Source organism: Solanum lycopersicum, chromosome 2, assembly GCF_036512215.1.
Source record: "Solanum lycopersicum chromosome 2, SLM_r2.1".
NCBI classification, from domain to species: Eukaryota; Viridiplantae; Streptophyta; class Magnoliopsida; order Solanales; family Solanaceae; genus Solanum; species Solanum lycopersicum.
In genome coordinates, this window is record NC_090801.1 from 64,184,561 (window position 1) to 64,202,254 (window position 17,694).

Sequence of the window (17,694 nt, forward strand, 5' to 3'; positions counted from 1 at the left end):
GTCTATAGTTTAGATGTGCTCATGCCTAACTATTTCTTTTTTAACTTCAGGTCTGCACCCAGTTATGTTTTCTCACTGATTTTAATTAATGAGTATAATAGTTGTAGCTCCTACTGGCTTGGTACAATGTTAAATGAAGGTGCTAAGAAGTAAGATTTGCAGGTTTCCAGGCTTCTGGTTGACAATTTCAAACAAAGGGCAAAGTGTTTAAGACGATGTCTATGAACCCAGGGATTCATGTTTATTACACAAAAATACAGTAAAACAACTCGAAAGGTGGTCTAAGAATGGACACCAGCAGTGAAATCCTCAAAGACCAAAAAAAGAGCTAGAAGATTGTTGGAAAAAGAACAAAAGTATAAAATACATAACGAATTCATAATACAGGCACAATCATTGAGGTAATGTTCTCTCCAAGATAACAAGTTGTGCTCTTTTAAGATGAGTTGATCTTCCTGCAAGTCTTCCTGATTTCCCCACTGGAACCTGTCAAAGGAGATATGTTCCCCATCTTCACCATAGACTTGGCGAAGTGGTCGAAAAAAAGTGCATTGTCTTCTGCATATTGCTTCACCAAGGCTAATGATGCTTGACTTTTAGTAGTAAGAACTTGGTCAGAGTTCAGCAGGCCCTTTGAAGCCAACAAGAGCTTGAAGTAGCTGTTGTCAAATTTTGTGGGGGAAACAAAGTCCAAGAAGAATAAGTTCTGGTCACCACCAGATTTTGGACACCTATTGCGCAATTGGGTAGCATATGATTGATCCAGAGTTGAGTCTGGTTTATTATTTCCTGACTGGTTGTAGAGCCTTTGTCTAAAGCTGGTACATCTTGAATTTCCAATGGTGTGACTCCCTGCATCATAATTCATCGGTGTGAACAATGATTTCACATGTGATAACTAGTCTGACAATAAATTAAGCAATGTCAAGGAAACAGCAACATTTACCAGACAAAGCTACAAGGTCAACAAGATCAAGTCCTTGTCTCTTGAACTTTGAGAGAATGGAATCAAATGTGTTGTTTGGAGCAGGAATGTTGTTGTTGGAGCCACTTAAACTGGCGCTTCTAGAGTCTCTCCTGCCCAATGGAACCTCCCAGCTCGGTCCTCCAGCCTGTATAAATGAAAAAAGTAAGCTCATGTTTTATTCATTATTAAGGAGATACCCTGATCAAACTATATAGCCGTGGAAGTACTTACCAATACAGTAGAATCCCTAGCAGCAAGTGCCAAGATATCAGCGCAAGAAACAGTTTGAGGACATTCCTTCTCCAGTGCAGATTTAATCTCGTCAAGGACTTCGAATCCACGAGCTGAATTCTTGTTGGGGTTTGATCCTTTTTCTGTCACAATACCTCTGCTACTATCCAGAAGCAAAGATGCATCACATCCCTGCGTCACATAGTGAAACAATAACTAGCCATCAGTTTTCACTTTCTGATACGCAATAATTAAGAAGTACAAAGCTGCAAAAGCCAAAAGAAAAAAAAGGCTATATTTTGTGTATACTGTCAGTGCAAAAGCAACATTTAGCGAGTCTATTCTTGCATGCTAGTGCACTCACTGTTCACAAAGTTTCCAACTTGTAATTACTTACTGCCATGTAGAAATTGTCCCGACACAAGTTATTATATTACATGTACATTTAACACGGTACGTCAATGGACTCAAAAGTTATTATACTTAAGTGTCATAAATATTTAGTGACAGGAAATATATATGATTTACCTTGACAAAACAGTCGTGGAAATGGAGCCTCAACAGAGAAGCAGCCATTCGGGCTTCTTTGGCAACAGCCTTGGCAACTACAGACTTGACAATTTGTTGCGCTTGTGGGCATGACTTATAGTAGTATTGCGGGTATAGGTTATCATTGTTACTCTTAAAAGAGAAACAAATTGGTGCAAAAGAAAGCAGAGTAATGAAAATGAAGAAGCTCATGGACGGAGCCATCTTGAAGTTAAAAGGACTTGGATTTAAAAGAAATTTAATTTGATTAATGCTGAGGAACACTAGCTTTTGCTGTGATGAATTTGACATGAAGTTCACGAGTTTATATAGTGCTTTCCGTGAAAGAAGTTTTACAATGGACAAGTAAATAAATGGAGTTGGTAGCCTTTTAGTTGGGATAAAATACCCAAATATAATTATGCATGATTTTAATTTGCCAATCCAAGAAGACTTATGCTCTACAAGTAAATGATGATTGATTTGGTCCATAATAGACAAAAGACTTCACCAGCTACGTAAATTTTCTCACATTAACTCAATTGTTATGGAGGTTGATTAGACTCTATCTTACACATTACTAACTACTACTTGTTGACTTAGTTATTTTCGAGCCTTTTGTAAAGTTGATGAGGTTGGAATTAAAAGTGAAAAGAATCCAGGCTTCTTAAACAAATAGGTCTTGGGAGACGATTGTCAAAGTTCATCTATTTGTCAATCGATTTGAATATAATAATAGTCCTCCCCTAACCAATACAAAACTTAATAAATTGTACTCAGCTATCATGCTACAGAGGAAAATCTTTACTAGTAATACTAAAATATTAAGCATGAGAGAATGACCTGATCTGGTCAGCCCCACACGCCTTTAATTGCTCAAGGCATGAAATATATCAAGAGTTTATATAATATTTTAATACACCTGCTTTCTTGACAAACAGAGCCTCAACATTATTTGTCTTTGATTACTCCATGTTATTAGAAAAGTATGTATCTGATGATTGTTTTCCTTTATTTTTATCCTCTTTTCAATTTTAGGAAAATATTGTTGAACTTAACAATTCATTAATAACTCAGGTAAGCAAATAGCTATATCCAACATTTATAATATACGTAGTTTGAATCACACCTGCTCTATACATGAAATAATTCAGCTTTTCCGCTATGTATTGCGAAAGAATTAGCTTTGTAAAACATATCAAAGTTGGAAATCTTAAATACATATATAGTCTAAACAAAACTTGAGAAAAAAATCATTATGTCAAACAAGATAAATGCTATGACTAGTATAATTTGTTGTATGTATGTTCTCATGCGTTACATAAGCACAGCAGTCTAAGGCTTAAGCTGATCCACAAATGGCTTAGTGAATGTGAAGATTAGGTGAATCCAAACGAATGGACAAAAAAATATTCAGGTAAAAGGGGTTAGGGGAACTGCTCTGCTACTATTTTCAAACATGAACAGAATAGGATTTCTGCTTTGAAAAAAACAGTTTTTAGTCGCATCAGCAGAATTAATTAATGATTGGCTATATCAAATATTTGCAGGCGAGGAAAGGATCAAAATAGTCTCTTTTCTTTGTGTTAAGATTCAAAGTGATCTTGAGTTTTCACATGGAATACTAATAGTCCCTCATGTTTGCAATATTGATGCACTTCTGGTCCTCCTCCAAAATTTTACCTATTTTTAACTGATTTTATTTATAACCTATGTATGAGATTTTCAATAATCATTTTATCTATTTAGTAGAAATAACAACTCCATATGAAAGAATGTGAGAAGAAAAACACTTTGTTTTGTTTAGTAGAAATCGTATTGCGGGTAAAGTCGAGAGGTTTATTAAGATAATTTCACGTGCAATAGTACAATTTTTTCTTTTTTTTGCAAATTCATACGTTAAGATGTTTTTAGTTTAGATGCAGTAATATTTTTAGTGAACAAAATAACGTGTTTTTCTTATCACCTTCTTTCAAATAGAATTATTATTTCTATTATATATATATATATATATATATATATATATATATATATATATATATATATATATATATATATATATATATATATATAAAGATGATTGGACATTCCTTATATAAAATTTTGAATAAAATTAATGTTAAAAAATAGGTAAATTTTTACGTGAGAATCAAAAGTGCACTATATTGCAAACATGAGGAATTATTAGTGTTTCATTTGAAAACTCAAGGATCACGCTCAAAGATGAGGGACTATTTTGAGTTTTTCCTCATTTGCAGGCGCCCCAAGTCGCTCAGATGTATTTCCAACTTAATTAGGGCCGTGGACCTATGTATTGCCTTAGGTTGAGCAGTGGTTCTAATTCTACCATCATGTTTTAAATGAATTGAGACTTACAGGCATCAACCTGTGTCTGAGCTCCAAGCCTGGACCGCTAATCTCCACTAAGTAATTAAGATCAAATGGCCTATTACAACTGTACAACAATAATCCTAAGGTAATCCAGGTTGGTCACAGCCCGTGTACATGAATTAATCCTCTCTATTTGGAGCCTGTCACATTATAAATAAGAGGTAAAAACAATTATTTTGAGACAAAAACATTTTTTTGTTAAAAAAATTAGGGTGTTTAATTGAGATTTGGTTTATCATTTCCTCGAGTGCATATTTAGATATGTGACACTTATCATATTTATAATTTAAAAAAGCTTAAAATTTAGATTAAGTTAAATTAATAGCCTCTTAAGATAAATTAGAAAAAGAAATCACCAACTTTAGTTAGAAAAATATCATCTTTCACTCATTTTGACTCGTCTCTAATATCATTATCTTTTTATAATATATCTCCTACCTCTGCATTGATATCATTTTCCTAATCTAAAGTTAAAGAATATCCTTCATTTTTAAATTTTTTTTTTTATAACTGACCGCAAAATAATCATGTCATCATATATTGTTATAAGTGAAAAGTTTCTAACGTAAAAATTAAATTACCATTCTATTTTTATTTTATTCTTAAATTAATATAAATATTAATATATAATTAATTTAATATTAAATAATAATTTTATTTAAATTCATGCATTTAGTATATATATATATACTAAATTAAAATATCTAATTATTTAACTACTAAGTAATAATTATATTATATTATCCTAAATACAAAAAATAAGAAAGTGTAAAGTCAAACTTTGAAAGATAAAAATATTTCATAGAAAATTATTAGAAATTATTTCATATAAAGTTGTTAGGAATTTTTTTTAAAAAAAATATAAAAACACTTTATCTAATTCTTTTAAGAACGGTAATGTCTAAATGGATTAAACTTCTTAATTAGATAAAGCGTTTTTATATAAAAAAAAAAATAGATAATTAAAGTGTTTATCCTTTATTTTTTATATATAATTAGTGTGAACAAATTGATTAAATTTATTATCCTTTCTATATAATTAGTGTAATATATTGAATTATTAGTAAAAACAATCAATCTTTCCTCTCTGTATATCTAAGATCACTAGCTTCAGAAAATTAATGTAAATAACTTTTCACTTTTTCATCTTATTCTATAAATTTTTAGCTATATATATATGTATCATAAAAAAATAATTTCTCTTTACGAATTCTTTCATGTGTGAATCATTAAGTAATTTTCGAAGTTTTTTTTAAAAAATATTAATATTTATTTTGCGGTTCAAGAAAATATGTCAGCCAACCAAAAAAAGGAACACGGGGACAAAAATTCTGAGCAAACACTTGAGTGTATATGTACGCATTTGGTCTAGTTAAGAGAAAAAGAGGAGACCAACTTTATTTTTAAAAACAGAAATTATTCTAAAATATTTTACAATTATTTTTATACAATAGCTTCTTTTCTCTCCATTTTCTTTTCATTTTTGGTATAATTTATTTGCCAAATACTTAGATTTTTTTTTTCTGTCAAAGGTAGTTTACAAGATTTCAATTAAAAAAAATATAATGGTATATGTTAACATTAATTTAGAAAATATGATCGAAATTTTTTTAATACTAATTTTTTAGAGGTTACTTTTGTGTATTTTGTATCTTCTATGTATTTTCTTTATTAAGGTTATTCTTATTTCAATTGATTAAATTTTTAAATAAGATCAAAATTATATCAACAAGAAATAAAATATAATTAAATTGATGACATACATAAAGAGTCAAAATTAGTGGAAGATGAAAATTTTCTTACCAAAGTTAGTGAGTGTTTTCTTGATTTGTTCTTTAATTATGATTAAGAGGCTTGTTAATAGTATAATATTTTCGCTAATTTGGTCTGAAGGTATTAGAATATTACTATATGTCGTTACTGTGTTATCGTATATTCGTGCTCTTTTGACTTCATATCTATACCAACTTATGTTTGCCTACTAATTAAGTATAAAAATATGTGTAGATTTTGTTTGTTGGTTCCAATTAATTCACTTTGTCCTGTGATGAAATGAAGTGTGAAAGCAGCTATAAATAAGATCCACGAATAGTATAGATTCATGATAAACAACGATACGAGAGATGTGATTGTCGAGGACAAGGACGAAAAATGAAACAATGGAAAAGATACATAACATAACAGCACAATTATTGAATCAGTTTCTGCAAATGAAAGTTGATGTGCTCTCTTATGATGAGTTGATCTTCCTGCAAGTCTTCCTGATTTCTCCACTGGAACCTGTCAAAGGAGAAATGTTCCCCATCTTTACCATAGACTTGGCGAAGTGGTCGAAGAAAAGTGCATTGTTCTCTGCATATTGCTTCACCAAGGCTAATGATTCTCGACTCTTAGTAGTAAGAACTTGGTCAGAATTCAACAGACCCTTTGAAGCCAACAAGAGCTTGAAGTAGCTGTTATCAAATTTTGTTGGGGAAACAAAGTCCAAGAAGAATAAGTTTTGGTCACCACCAGATTTTGGGCATCTATTGCGCAATTGGGCAGCATATGATTCATCCAGAGTTGAGTCTGGTTTATTATTTCCTGACTGGTTGTAGAGCCTTTGTCTGAAGCTGGTACATCTTGAATTTCCAATTGTGTGGCTTCCTGCATTACAACTTATCGGTGTTAACTATGATTTCATGTCTGATAACTAGTCTGGCTAAAAATTCAGCAATGTCAAGGAAAGAACTTAGAAGGAAAGAGCAATCCAACAGGAAAAAAAAAAAAGAGTAACACTTACCGGACAAAGCTATAAGGTCAACAAGATCAAGTCCTTGTCTCTTGAACTTTGAGAGAATGGAATCAAATGTGTTGTTTGGAGCAGGAATATTGTTGTTGGAGCCACTTAGACTAGCGCTTCTGGAGTCTCTTCTTCCTAATGGAACCTCCCAGTTTGGTCCACCAGCCTGTATGAACGAAAAAAGTAAGCTCGTGTTTTATTAATTCTTGAGGAGGTACTCTGATCACACTATATATGCTGTGGCAGTACTTACCAGTACAGTAGAATCCCTTGCAGCAAGTGCCAAGATATCAGCACAAGAAACAGTTTGAGGACATTCCTTCTCTAGTGCAGATTTAATCTCGTCAAGGACTTCGAATCCACGAGCTGAATTCCTGTTGGGGTTTGATCCTTTTTCTGTCACAATACCATTGCTACTATCCAGAAGCAAAGATGCATCACATCCCTACATCACATAGTGAAACAATAACTAGCCATCAGTTTACACTCTCGGTGTAAAAGCAACATTTAGCAAGTGTATTTTTGCATGCTAGTATGCTAGTGCACTTACTGTTCGAAGTGTTTCCATCTTGTAATTACTTTCTGACATGTCGATATCGTTCATCATACAACTTATATTATATGTATATTCAACACGGTATAGTCAATGCACTACTGATATTCAACAGCATATATATGTGTGTTTTACCTTGACAAAACAGTCGTGGAAATGGAGCCTCAACAGAGAAGCAGCCATTCGGGCTTCTTTGGCAACAGCCTTGGCAACAACAGACTTGACAATTTCTAAAGCTCGTGGGCATGATTTATAATAGTATTGCGGGTATAGTTTATCATTGTTACTCTTAAAAGAGAAACAAATTGGTGAAAAAGCAAGCAGAGCAATGAAAATGAAGAAACTCATGGACCGAGCCATCTTGAAGTTAAAGACTTAGATTTAGAAGAAATTTATTTTGATTAATACTGAGGAAGGCTAGCTTTGCTGTGATGAAATTGAGAGAGAGTTCACGAGTTTATATAGTGAGATCAGTGAAAGATGTGTTACAATTGACTAGTAAATAAATGGAGTTGGTAGCCTTTTAGTTGGGATAATGTAATGATTTTAATTTGCCAATCCAAGAAGACTTATGTTCTACATGTAAATGATGATTGATTTGTTCCATAATAGACAAAAGACTTTCACCAGCTACGTAAATTTTCCAATATTAACTCAATTGTTATGCAGGACAGGAGGTTGATTACGACTCTTTATCTTACACTTTACTAACTACTTGTTGACTTTGGAAATAAAAGTGAAAAGAATCCAGGTTTCTTAAACAAATAATTCTTGAGAGAAAATTGTCAAAGTTCATCTATTTGTCAATCAATTTGAATATAATATAGGCATCAATCGTCCTATAGTCCTGCCCTTACCAATATCAAACTTAATAATAGTAAATTGTACTCAGCTGTCATGCTATAGAGGAAAATCTTTACTAGTAATACTAAAAAAAATAAGCATGAGAAAATGACTTGATCTGGTCAGCTCCACACGCCTTAATTGCTCAAGGCATGAAATGTATAAAGTCACAAAAGAGTTTATATAGTATTACATATAATACATAGAAGCCGCACCTGCTTTCTTGAAAAACAGAGCCTCAACATTATTTGCCTTTGATTACTCCATCTTATTAGAGAAGTATTGCGAAACAGTAAAACATATCAAACTTGGAAATCTTAAACATAGTCTAAAAAAATTATTACGTCAAACGATTAGACTAAAATGGTATTACTAGTATAATTTGTTGTATGTATGTTCTCATGCGTTACACAAGCACAGGTATCTAAGCTAAATGTGAATATTAGGTGAATCCAATTGAATGGACAAAAATATATTCAGGTAAAAGGGGTTAGGAGAACTGCTCTGCTACTATTTTCAAACATGAACAGAACATTTATTTATGCTTGGAAAAAAATGATTTTAGTCGCATGAGTAGAATTGATTAATGTGGTAAAGGATGATCAGCGAACTGTGTATGTCTTTTATCAAATATTTGCAATACATCTACGTACTACATGTATTCCTATTGCAACTCGATCAACTCTCAAATCATTAAGCATTTAATTTCACTTCTGTGGAAATTTATGATAATTTTGATTATTGTAGTATGACAACATAAACACACGAAAGACCTCGCACTATTAAAAGTATCATTGCACATTTTAATGAACTTTTTTTTCTTAATGTTGGCCTTTTTATCAACAAAAAATAGATACCGCATGCGGCTCCTAATCAATGAGTAATATTTAGGGTGATTGACATGTATTTATCAACAACAAAAAAAAAAAAGGGTAACCTAGTAAATGTCCATTTGAATGAAAGAGTATGTGGTAAGGCAAGAAACGTCATATTGAGTTGCAGCACAAGTTTTAAACCTTTTGATTTATTTAACTGTTTGGCAATACTCAAAACAGCTTATTTTAAGTTAAAAAAAACTTATTTTAAGCCAAAAGTTAAAAGCTGGGGTAGGGTGCTTTTTTTTTAGCTTATAAGCTGTTTTAAGTTGACCATATTTTTATGTTTTTTCCCTTAATATTTTTATACAATATCCAAATTATCCATATAACTCTAACATCTCTTTCTTCTATTTTTCCCTTTTCACGTTTGGCATAACAACTTCAGCACTTTTATCCAAACGCATAACTGCTTATTTTAAAAATAAGTTTCAGCACTTTCAAAAGTATTTTTTTAAAGCTGCTTTTATTAAGCCCATCCAAACGGGCCCTTAATAGTCATTCAATTTTGAGAATTATTTAATAAAATTATTAAACTTTATTTTGTATCCATAAAATCACTAGACTCAGAACTTTGTATCAATAAAATCACTTATAAACTCCACAAATAAATATTTTTTTTTTTTAAAAAAAAAAGCTCATCAAAACTATATTATGGTGTTACTACTCTATATATTTACGTCCGTGAGAACACCAACCTTGAATATGCTGCGAGGAAATTAAACAGGCTTTTGTCAACTTATTTTATTAATCAGTTTGTACAAGATTTCAATTAGCTAGTGTTGTTGGTAATGTTCAAATTTTTTTAAGGAAAAATTACTAAAATACACTATTTTAATTTATTTAATTTCATTAATTCTCTACTGATGTATTAAATTACAAAAATTTCTTTTTTATCCCAAATGATATTAATTGAATTTTACCTACTCTTAAGATTTTTCGCCTCCCCACCCCACCCCACCCCACCCAAAAAAAAAAAAAAACTTCTCCTAATTTTTTCCCACTAATTTCAATTAAAATTTGTGAATCAAATTTGAAATTCGAATTATTCTAAGGATTATTATCAATACTCTTCTGAATTTGAGTCCTAAATCAGGTGTATCATCATCCTTATTACAATTTTTCAATTTTTTCTCATTTTTTGTATTTTTAGTGATGATATATGATCATCCACATTGTTATTTTTCAATTTTTTCCCTTTTATTATATTTTCTGTGATTATTGTTCAAAAATTTTTATTGTTGATTTTCATAATCAAATTCTATGTAGATCTAGGTTCTTTATAGTTGAATGAAACTATGGTCATGAAAAATCAAGCTCTACCAAGAAAAATTCTTCAAAAAACAAAGATGCATCTACATTTAAAGATCCGAAAACCCTACAAAAGAGGGGTAGAAAGGCGGCACCTCCTATTGTTCGACCAACATTACAAATACCACAACAGCTCATTTATTAACGATGCCCTTTGATAAGTATTTGTCGCCGTTTGATAAGTATTTGTCGCCAGAGCTCCGGTGAGATGATATATTGTAACTAAAATTTAAGTATCAAATTTAAATTGTGAATTTGAGTTATCTTTTTATTTGTTGGACATGAAATTTAATGTATCAAAGAAATATATTTAAATTTAATTTTTTCGTTTATGTATAGATTCAAATAGTATTTTGTAAGTATCACGTGATAGAATGATTTTTTGTTTTCTTTTTACTTATATTTCGTATATATTAAGGTATCAAATAATAGTATATGTGTATAAAAATTAAAGTATCTAATTTAAATTGTGTATTTGAGTATATTTTCACGTGTTGGACATGAAATTTAATGTATCAAAGAAATATATTTTAAATTTAATATTTCGTTTATATATATAGTTTCAATTAATATTTTATAAGTATCATGTTAACCTGTTTATTTATATTTTAGTATAAGATGAATTGTATTAAGTATCTTTTTAATCTTATCATGATTTTTGAATAAATTTGTTAGTATGTTCAATTAATTTTATTAAGTATCATTTTTTGGTGCTCATGATAGAAGGATTCTTTGTTTTATTTTTACTTATATTTCGTATATATTAAGGTATCAAATAATAGTATATGTGTATCATACTGTCATACATCTGTTATTTAAGTATCATATTTATATGAATTATTGATAAGTATATAAAAATTTAAGTATCTAATTTAAATTGTGAATTTGAGTATCTTTTTATGTGTTGGACATGAAATTTAATGTATCAAAGAAATATATTTAAATTTAATATTTCGTTTATATATAGTTTCAAATAGTATTTGTAAGTGTCACGTTAACGTGTTTATTTATATTTAGTATCAGCATTATGCAATTTTTAGTACAATTTAAAACATTAATATTATTATATGCGCTCAATACTTCAACACCTTTATCTGAAGTATCAATGCATAAAGGATAAGTTTCGAACCCAGCCTCATGTTTCTTAATTTCTACATACAATTTTACACCCATATCATTTCGAATACACAATGGAGACGAATTTCCTTCAACAACATATCTAATATCTATATTTTTTTTCGAATCGTCAATACCCAACTCAGCCGCAATTGTTGAAATAAGATTCATGAACGAAATATTTTCACCAACCACTATTTCATCACTTTTGTATCGCTCGTACATAACATCACTTTCACATATTCCAGAATGTCGCAACAAGATCGAAATATTCATATTTGAAAAGATAGAATTGACCTTTCAGAGTTTTTTTAAAGCAGAATAGTGTTTTTTTTTTTCTGATTTTGAATGACAATTTTAAAATTTTTAAATTGAATAAAATTGAATGTAGTAATTTGGAATCAGTTTTCACAGTGATTTGGTTTCAAAATTAACATAAATAAAGGGAAGGAAAATCATTACATTAAATGATTATTTAATGTAGTAATTTCTGAAGCAATTAACACCGTCAATTAGTTACAAGATTAACATAAATCAATTTAAGGGAAATCAGTTACCCTTGATTTTAGCTATAACAGTTACATAAAAAATAAATTCAGTCATTTATATTCAGTTATATTTAAGTATCATTTCTGTTTTATAAAGTATCCGGAATTCTTAAAAATAAGGGATTTTTGGTAAATATTGATATTATAGGGATAGAATGTAATTTATCATTTACAGTATGTCATTTGCCTAATTTATACTTTTTTTAATGCCTATTTTTACCTTCCATTTGGGAATGCTGCAAGAGACTTGTTATGAAAAGAATAATATGAATAAAGATCCGGTCAACTATACTTAGGTCAAGTAATGTTCAATGATTTTATAAATTTATGTCATGTGTACTATATAATAACTTATGATTGATATTTATTGAAATTATATGCTCATTATAATAATAAAAACAACAAAATCGTCAATTTTTTTTATTTTTTAAAACTATCAAATAAAACAATTAAGTGTATCCTACCTAATATTTTTAAAAAAAAAAATAAGACTAGCAGCAATATGCGGATTTTTTGATTTTTTTACCTGCGAAACCTCGTATTTGTATTGAATTTTTCAAATTAATACTAATTTTGAAGAACCCGACACTTTTGAAGAATCTGATTAAATATATTTTTATAATATTGAAACCTCCAAATAAGTTTTTTTAAAAAAATGTATCATCATGTTCTTTTGTTGAATTTTTATTTATAACTCAATTTTATTTTTAAGTTTGATCTATTTTTGGAGATTGCTTCAGATATTTGAGAAAGTATGTGTGAAATTACTCTCAAAGAAGTTTGGAGGGTAAAAAGTCATGAAATTTGTTTATTCCCGTCAATCTTAAATTTTTTTCTTAAAAGTATTAGTTTGGGTACACTTAATTGTTTTATTTGATAGTTTTACGAAATATAAAAGTTGGCAACTTTATTATTTTTATTATGATGATGAGTATATAATTCAAATGAATCTCAACCATAAATTATTCTATAGTAAACATATTATTAATCTATGAGGTATTGAACATTACTTGACCTAATATTACTTGACCGAATCTTTATCCCCATAATATGTTTTTCCCTAATTAAGTTTTCCGTATATTATTTAATAAATTTTCTTTAATTTAATTTTATTTATGATGTCATATTTACATGGTATAAAAGTAACTTATTTTGTTATATCATTTTTTTTAATGATAAATTTAGTTACGTGATTTTATTGATATAAAATTTAAGTTGAATAATTCTATTAATACAAAACAAAATTTAATAAATTTACTTAATAAATTTCTCAAAAATGAGCACCCTTTTCGATATATTAACTGAAATATTTAGTCATGAAAAATGATTAAGAGAATGAATTAGATAATATGATATGATATGATTAGTTGAAAAATTGAGAGCGAATATTCTCTTAACCAATAGTGTAATATTTTGGGATAATGCACAAATATCTTCTTAATCTATGCCTAAAATTTCAGAGACGTACTTATACTATACTAAGGTCCTATTACCCTGAATTTATTTTATAAATAATTTTCTACCTATTTTCGACCTATGTAGCACTATCTTGTTAGCCCAACGCTGGTTCACTTTTTCTTTTAAGATAGTGTCACGTAGACCGTAAAGGGATAGAAAATTACTTATAAAATAATTTTTTTTCCTAATATTTTTATGTAATTTGGTCTAAAGGTATTAAATTATTGTACTATCTTATAGCATAATATTTTATGTAATATCTGTAGCTTCCTTCGTTGGTTTCAATTAATTTACTTTGTCATGAAATGTGAGAGCTAGGAAAAATAAGATCCACAATGGTATAGATTCCTTATTAAAAACAGATAGCACAAGCGATGTGATCTCAATAACGAAAAATGAAGAAGGTAAAAAGAAGAACGGAAAGATACATAACAAAAGAACAATAGAGAAGATACATAACAAAACAACTTAAGACGAGTTGATCTTCCTGCATGTCTTCCTGATTTCTCCTCTGGAACCTGTCAAAGGAGAAATGTTTCCCATCTTAACCATAGACTTGGCGAAGTGGTCGAAGAAAAGTGCATTGTTCTCTGCATATTGCTTCACCAAGGCTAATGATGCTTGACTCTTAGTAGTAAGAACTTGGTCAGAGTTGAGCAGACCCTTTGAAGCCAACAAGAGCTTGAAGTAGCTGTTATCAAATTTTGTTGGGGAAACAAAGTCCAAGAAGAATAAGTTTTGGTCACCACCAGATTTTGGGCACCTACTGCGCAATTGGGCAGCATATGATTCATCCAGAGTAGTGTCTGGTTTACTGTTTCCTGACTGGTTGTAGAGCCTTTGCCTGAAGCTGACACATCTTGAATTTCCAATTGTGTGGCTCCCTGCATAACATGAATACATTGATGTTAACTAAGATTTCAAGTATGTCAGAATAACTATGTAGTAACAAGAAATTAAAGGGAGTAGTTTTTACCAGATAACGCGACAAGGTCAACAAGATCAAGCCCCTGCCTCTTGAATTTAGTGAGAATGGTGTTAAATGTGTTGTTTGGAGCAGGAATGTCATTGTTGGAGCCACTTAAACTGGCACTTCTAGAGTCTCTTCTTCCCAATGGAACCTCCCAGTTTGGTCCACCAGCCTAAAAACAAATGAAAATTAGTTCTGTTTCTATTTATTCTCGCGCCTCCTAGGAAATACTGTTATCCACTTCTTATGGATCTACTTACTAAAACAGTGGAGTCCCTTGCAGCAAGTGCCAAGATATCAGCACAAGAGACAGTTTGTGGGCATTCTTTCTCCAGTGCAGATTTAATATCATCAATGACATCAAATCCACGAGCCGAGTTCCTGTTGGGGTTTGATCTCTTCTCAGTTACTATGCTTCCCCTGCTATCCAGAAGCAAAGATGCATCACACCCCTACATTGGCATAGTAAAAAAAAATGATTAGCTATCAATTTTTTATGGCACATATTTGTTCGTAGCAAAAGTAATTTCAGTTGTGTACTAGTGTGCATTGTTATAATACAAAGTGATCAAATATTAACAGAGAGATAGTTTACCTTGACAAAGCAGTCATGGAAATGGAGCCTCAACAAAGAAGCAGCCATTCGGGCTTCTTTGGCAACAGCCTTGGCAACAACAGACTTGACAATTTCTTGTGCTTTTGGGCATGATTTATAATAGTATTGGGGGTATAAGTTAGCATTGTCACTCTTAAAAGAGAAACAAATTGGTGCAAAAACAAGAAGAGTTACGAGAACGAAGAAGCTCGTAGACTGAGCCATCTTGAAGTTTAAGTTCTAAGGACTTGTTGTAGAAAGAAGATAAAATATTGAAGAAGCCTGGCTTGCTGTGATGAAATTGAATGGAGTTTCACTAGTATATATAGGGTGTTCAATGGAAGAAGAGTCAGAAATAAATGGAGTTGGTAACTTTTTAGTTGGGATTAGTATATTTATTTCTGAATTATTTGCAAATCGATGCAAACTTGTGTTTTAACAAGTATGATGATTGATTCTGGTCCATGATAGTAAAAACACATTTACAAGCTACTGTAAATGTTGCAATATCAATTCAATTGTAATGCATGACATGAAGTTGATTATGACTGCTTATCTTACTAATTGTTGACTTGGCAATATTTTTTAACATTGTAACTTATTCTCTCCGTTCACTTTTACTTGTCCATTTTGAATTTTGCATGCTTCTTAGCAAACAATAATTGATATGATTATTCTATCATATTATCCATATTAATCGATGTTTAGTGTTGAATCTTTAAAAAAAATTTAAGAAATAAGTCGGGGTAAAACATTAAAAAAGTAAAATTGTCTTTTCTTGATATGTTAAAAGTGACAAGTAAAGTGAACAGGGAGATACTCCTCCATCTCATACTAGTTAATTATTATTCTGAAAATAGTTGTCTCATATTAATTATTCACCTTATTAAATCAAGAAAGCATCAATTAATTTTTTATATATTACCCTTGCAATTAATTCTTTTTTAAAGTGTTCATGTTTGTTTGTAAAATTGTCAAGAAGTTTTTGAAGGGTGTGTTAGTAAATTATCTTCTTATTTTATGATTTGTTAAGCACAGTGCAAAATGAAAGTAATCCGGGGGAAGCAGTTGATATCCAACTTTAAGAGAATATAATAATTTAAGGTTTCTTAATCAAATGACTTTTAGGAGAAAATATTCTTCTGTAAATCAATAATATAATTTATTTATTTTTAATGTACATGAATTGGCTTAGTCCTCTCCTACCCAAAATCCAGATTTATTAATTGTTTGTATTATGCTATCGAGAAGATGTTTAGGAAAATTGAAGTTATAATATTGTTTAAGCGCTAAATAATGACTTGATCTAGTCAACCCCACACACACCTTAATTGATTGCTTTGAGTTCAAGAGATGCAAAGATGATAAACATGGCTATATAATACTATAATAACAAAAAGAGTTGATAAAAGTGGGACAGAATTCACCTGCTTTGTTGACAAAAAGAGGACCTCCACAATATTATTATTTGACCTCAATTACTCCAGCTCCTATATACTCACGCCATTTCTTAATTCCTCTTCTTTTTCTTTTTTTCTTTTTTGGTTTTATATATTAAAAATGTATGATCTCATGAAGATACCTTTTTGTTTTTCCTCTTCGCAATTTCATGAGGAAGTTTTATATTAAATTTACCTAACGTATATAATTTACTTATTTTGAATACTATTTACTAGATGATATAGTCAACTTTTTCAGCTAAATTTTATTGCATTCACCTAATCTAAATCAAGATGGTCAAACAAGGAGAATTTTTTTTTGTTATGTACTTTAAGCTACGCTATTGACAATTTCATAGAAAAATAGAAACGGGATTAAAATATAGTAGTACTGAGGACTAGGGCAACTTGGTCTATGTCTGTTCTCGTGCATTATAATTACAGAAGTGAGGAAGGTGACCAACAACTGGATAAAGCGAATATTAGGTGAATCTGATTGGTCTCATGAAATGATTAACAATGAAAATGTTAGGAGAACTGCTCCTCTACTTTTTCAAACATGCCAAATTTGTTCTTTAACACATTGAGGACAAAGGGGTTCAAGCAGATTGGCTGTCTTAATTAACGAACTGTATTATATTCTCTTTTGATATAGTTGCAAGCAAGACCTTCCTAAAGCAGCTTAAAGCAAGGTGAATAAACAAAAATTGAACTCGGGAGTCTTGATTCTCCGCACGCATCAGAGGGAATGGGGGAGTTCCAATAATTAAACATAGATTATTTTTCTTATGCATTATTTGATTTGATGAATTAAAAATAACATGATTTACACACATATCATTCACAATTATAATGGAAAAGTTGTTAAAAGTATTAGGAGCGGTGGGGTCTTTAATTAACCATGTTAATGTGTGCATTAAAGCCCCTTTGCACTACTAACATTTAGAAATTCATGATATTATTAATAGACACCTACAATGGTGTAAAGAAGAAATCTATTGAGCAAGGTATTACTCATACATAGAGTTAATACATGTATTATTTTGTTATTACACTCTACCAAACAACCGCATAAAACATTATTTTT

General features: G+C 30.4%; 3 protein-coding genes across 3 annotated transcripts; all 3 read right to left on the reverse strand.

The window, feature by feature from the left end:
• Positions 1–206: 206 nt before the first annotated feature.
• Positions 207–2,016, reverse strand: LOC101244438 (peroxidase superfamily protein). The gene is made up of 4 exons (NM_001348001.1): positions 1,727–2,016; positions 1,199–1,390; positions 947–1,112; positions 207–852 (listed from the first exon to the last, which is right to left on the reverse strand). Exons 1-4 carry the CDS (start codon positions 1,949–1,951, stop codon positions 437–439), a joined length of 999 nt encoding a protein of 332 aa, NP_001334930.1. The 5' UTR covers positions 1,952–2,016; the 3' UTR covers positions 207–436.
• A 4,173-nt stretch (positions 2,017–6,189) lies between these two features.
• Positions 6,190–8,099, reverse strand: LOC101244141 (peroxidase 72). The gene is made up of 4 exons (XM_004232393.5): positions 7,588–8,099; positions 7,153–7,344; positions 6,900–7,065; positions 6,190–6,763 (listed from the first exon to the last, which is right to left on the reverse strand). Exons 1-4 carry the CDS (start codon positions 7,810–7,812, stop codon positions 6,348–6,350), a joined length of 999 nt encoding a protein of 332 aa, XP_004232441.1. The 5' UTR covers positions 7,813–8,099; the 3' UTR covers positions 6,190–6,347.
• Positions 8,100–13,927: 5,828 nt separating this feature from the next.
• Positions 13,928–15,702, reverse strand: LOC101243845 (peroxidase 72). The gene is made up of 4 exons (XM_069293870.1): positions 15,169–15,702; positions 14,834–15,025; positions 14,580–14,745; positions 13,928–14,487 (listed from the first exon to the last, which is right to left on the reverse strand). Exons 1-4 carry the CDS (start codon positions 15,391–15,393, stop codon positions 14,072–14,074), a joined length of 999 nt encoding a protein of 332 aa, XP_069149971.1. The 5' UTR covers positions 15,394–15,702; the 3' UTR covers positions 13,928–14,071.
• Between the last annotated feature and the right edge of the window lie 1,992 nt (positions 15,703–17,694).

Bases quoted from the DNA above. Each gene is read 5' to 3' on its own strand.
- LOC101244438 (NM_001348001.1), bottom strand. From the start codon at position 1,951: ATGGCTCCGTCCATGAGCTTCTTCATTTTCATTACTCTGCTTTCTTTT. The intron at 1,391-1,726 runs GTAAATCATATA...TATGTGACGCAG, and splicing joins TCCACGACTGTTTTGTCAAG to GGATGTGATGCATCTTTGCT. The intron at 853-946 runs GTAAATGTTGCT...ATTATGATGCAG, and splicing joins TGACCTTGTAGCTTTGTCTG to GGAGTCACACCATTGGAAAT.
- LOC101243845 (XM_069293870.1), bottom strand. From the start codon at position 15,393: ATGGCTCAGTCTACGAGCTTCTTCGTTCTCGTAACTCTTCTTGTTTTT. The intron at 15,026-15,168 runs GTAAACTATCTC...ATGCCAATGTAG, and splicing joins TCCATGACTGCTTTGTCAAG to GGGTGTGATGCATCTTTGCT. The intron at 14,746-14,833 runs GTAAGTAGATCC...ATTTGTTTTTAG, and splicing joins CAAGGGACTCCACTGTTTTA to GCTGGTGGACCAAACTGGGA.
- LOC101244141 (XM_004232393.5), bottom strand. From the start codon at position 7,812: ATGGCTCGGTCCATGAGTTTCTTCATTTTCATTGCTCTGCTTGCTTTT. The intron at 7,345-7,587 runs GTAAAACACACA...TATGTGATGTAG, and splicing joins TCCACGACTGTTTTGTCAAG to GGATGTGATGCATCTTTGCT. The intron at 7,066-7,152 runs GTAAGTACTGCC...TCGTTCATACAG, and splicing joins CAAGGGATTCTACTGTACTG to GCTGGTGGACCAAACTGGGA.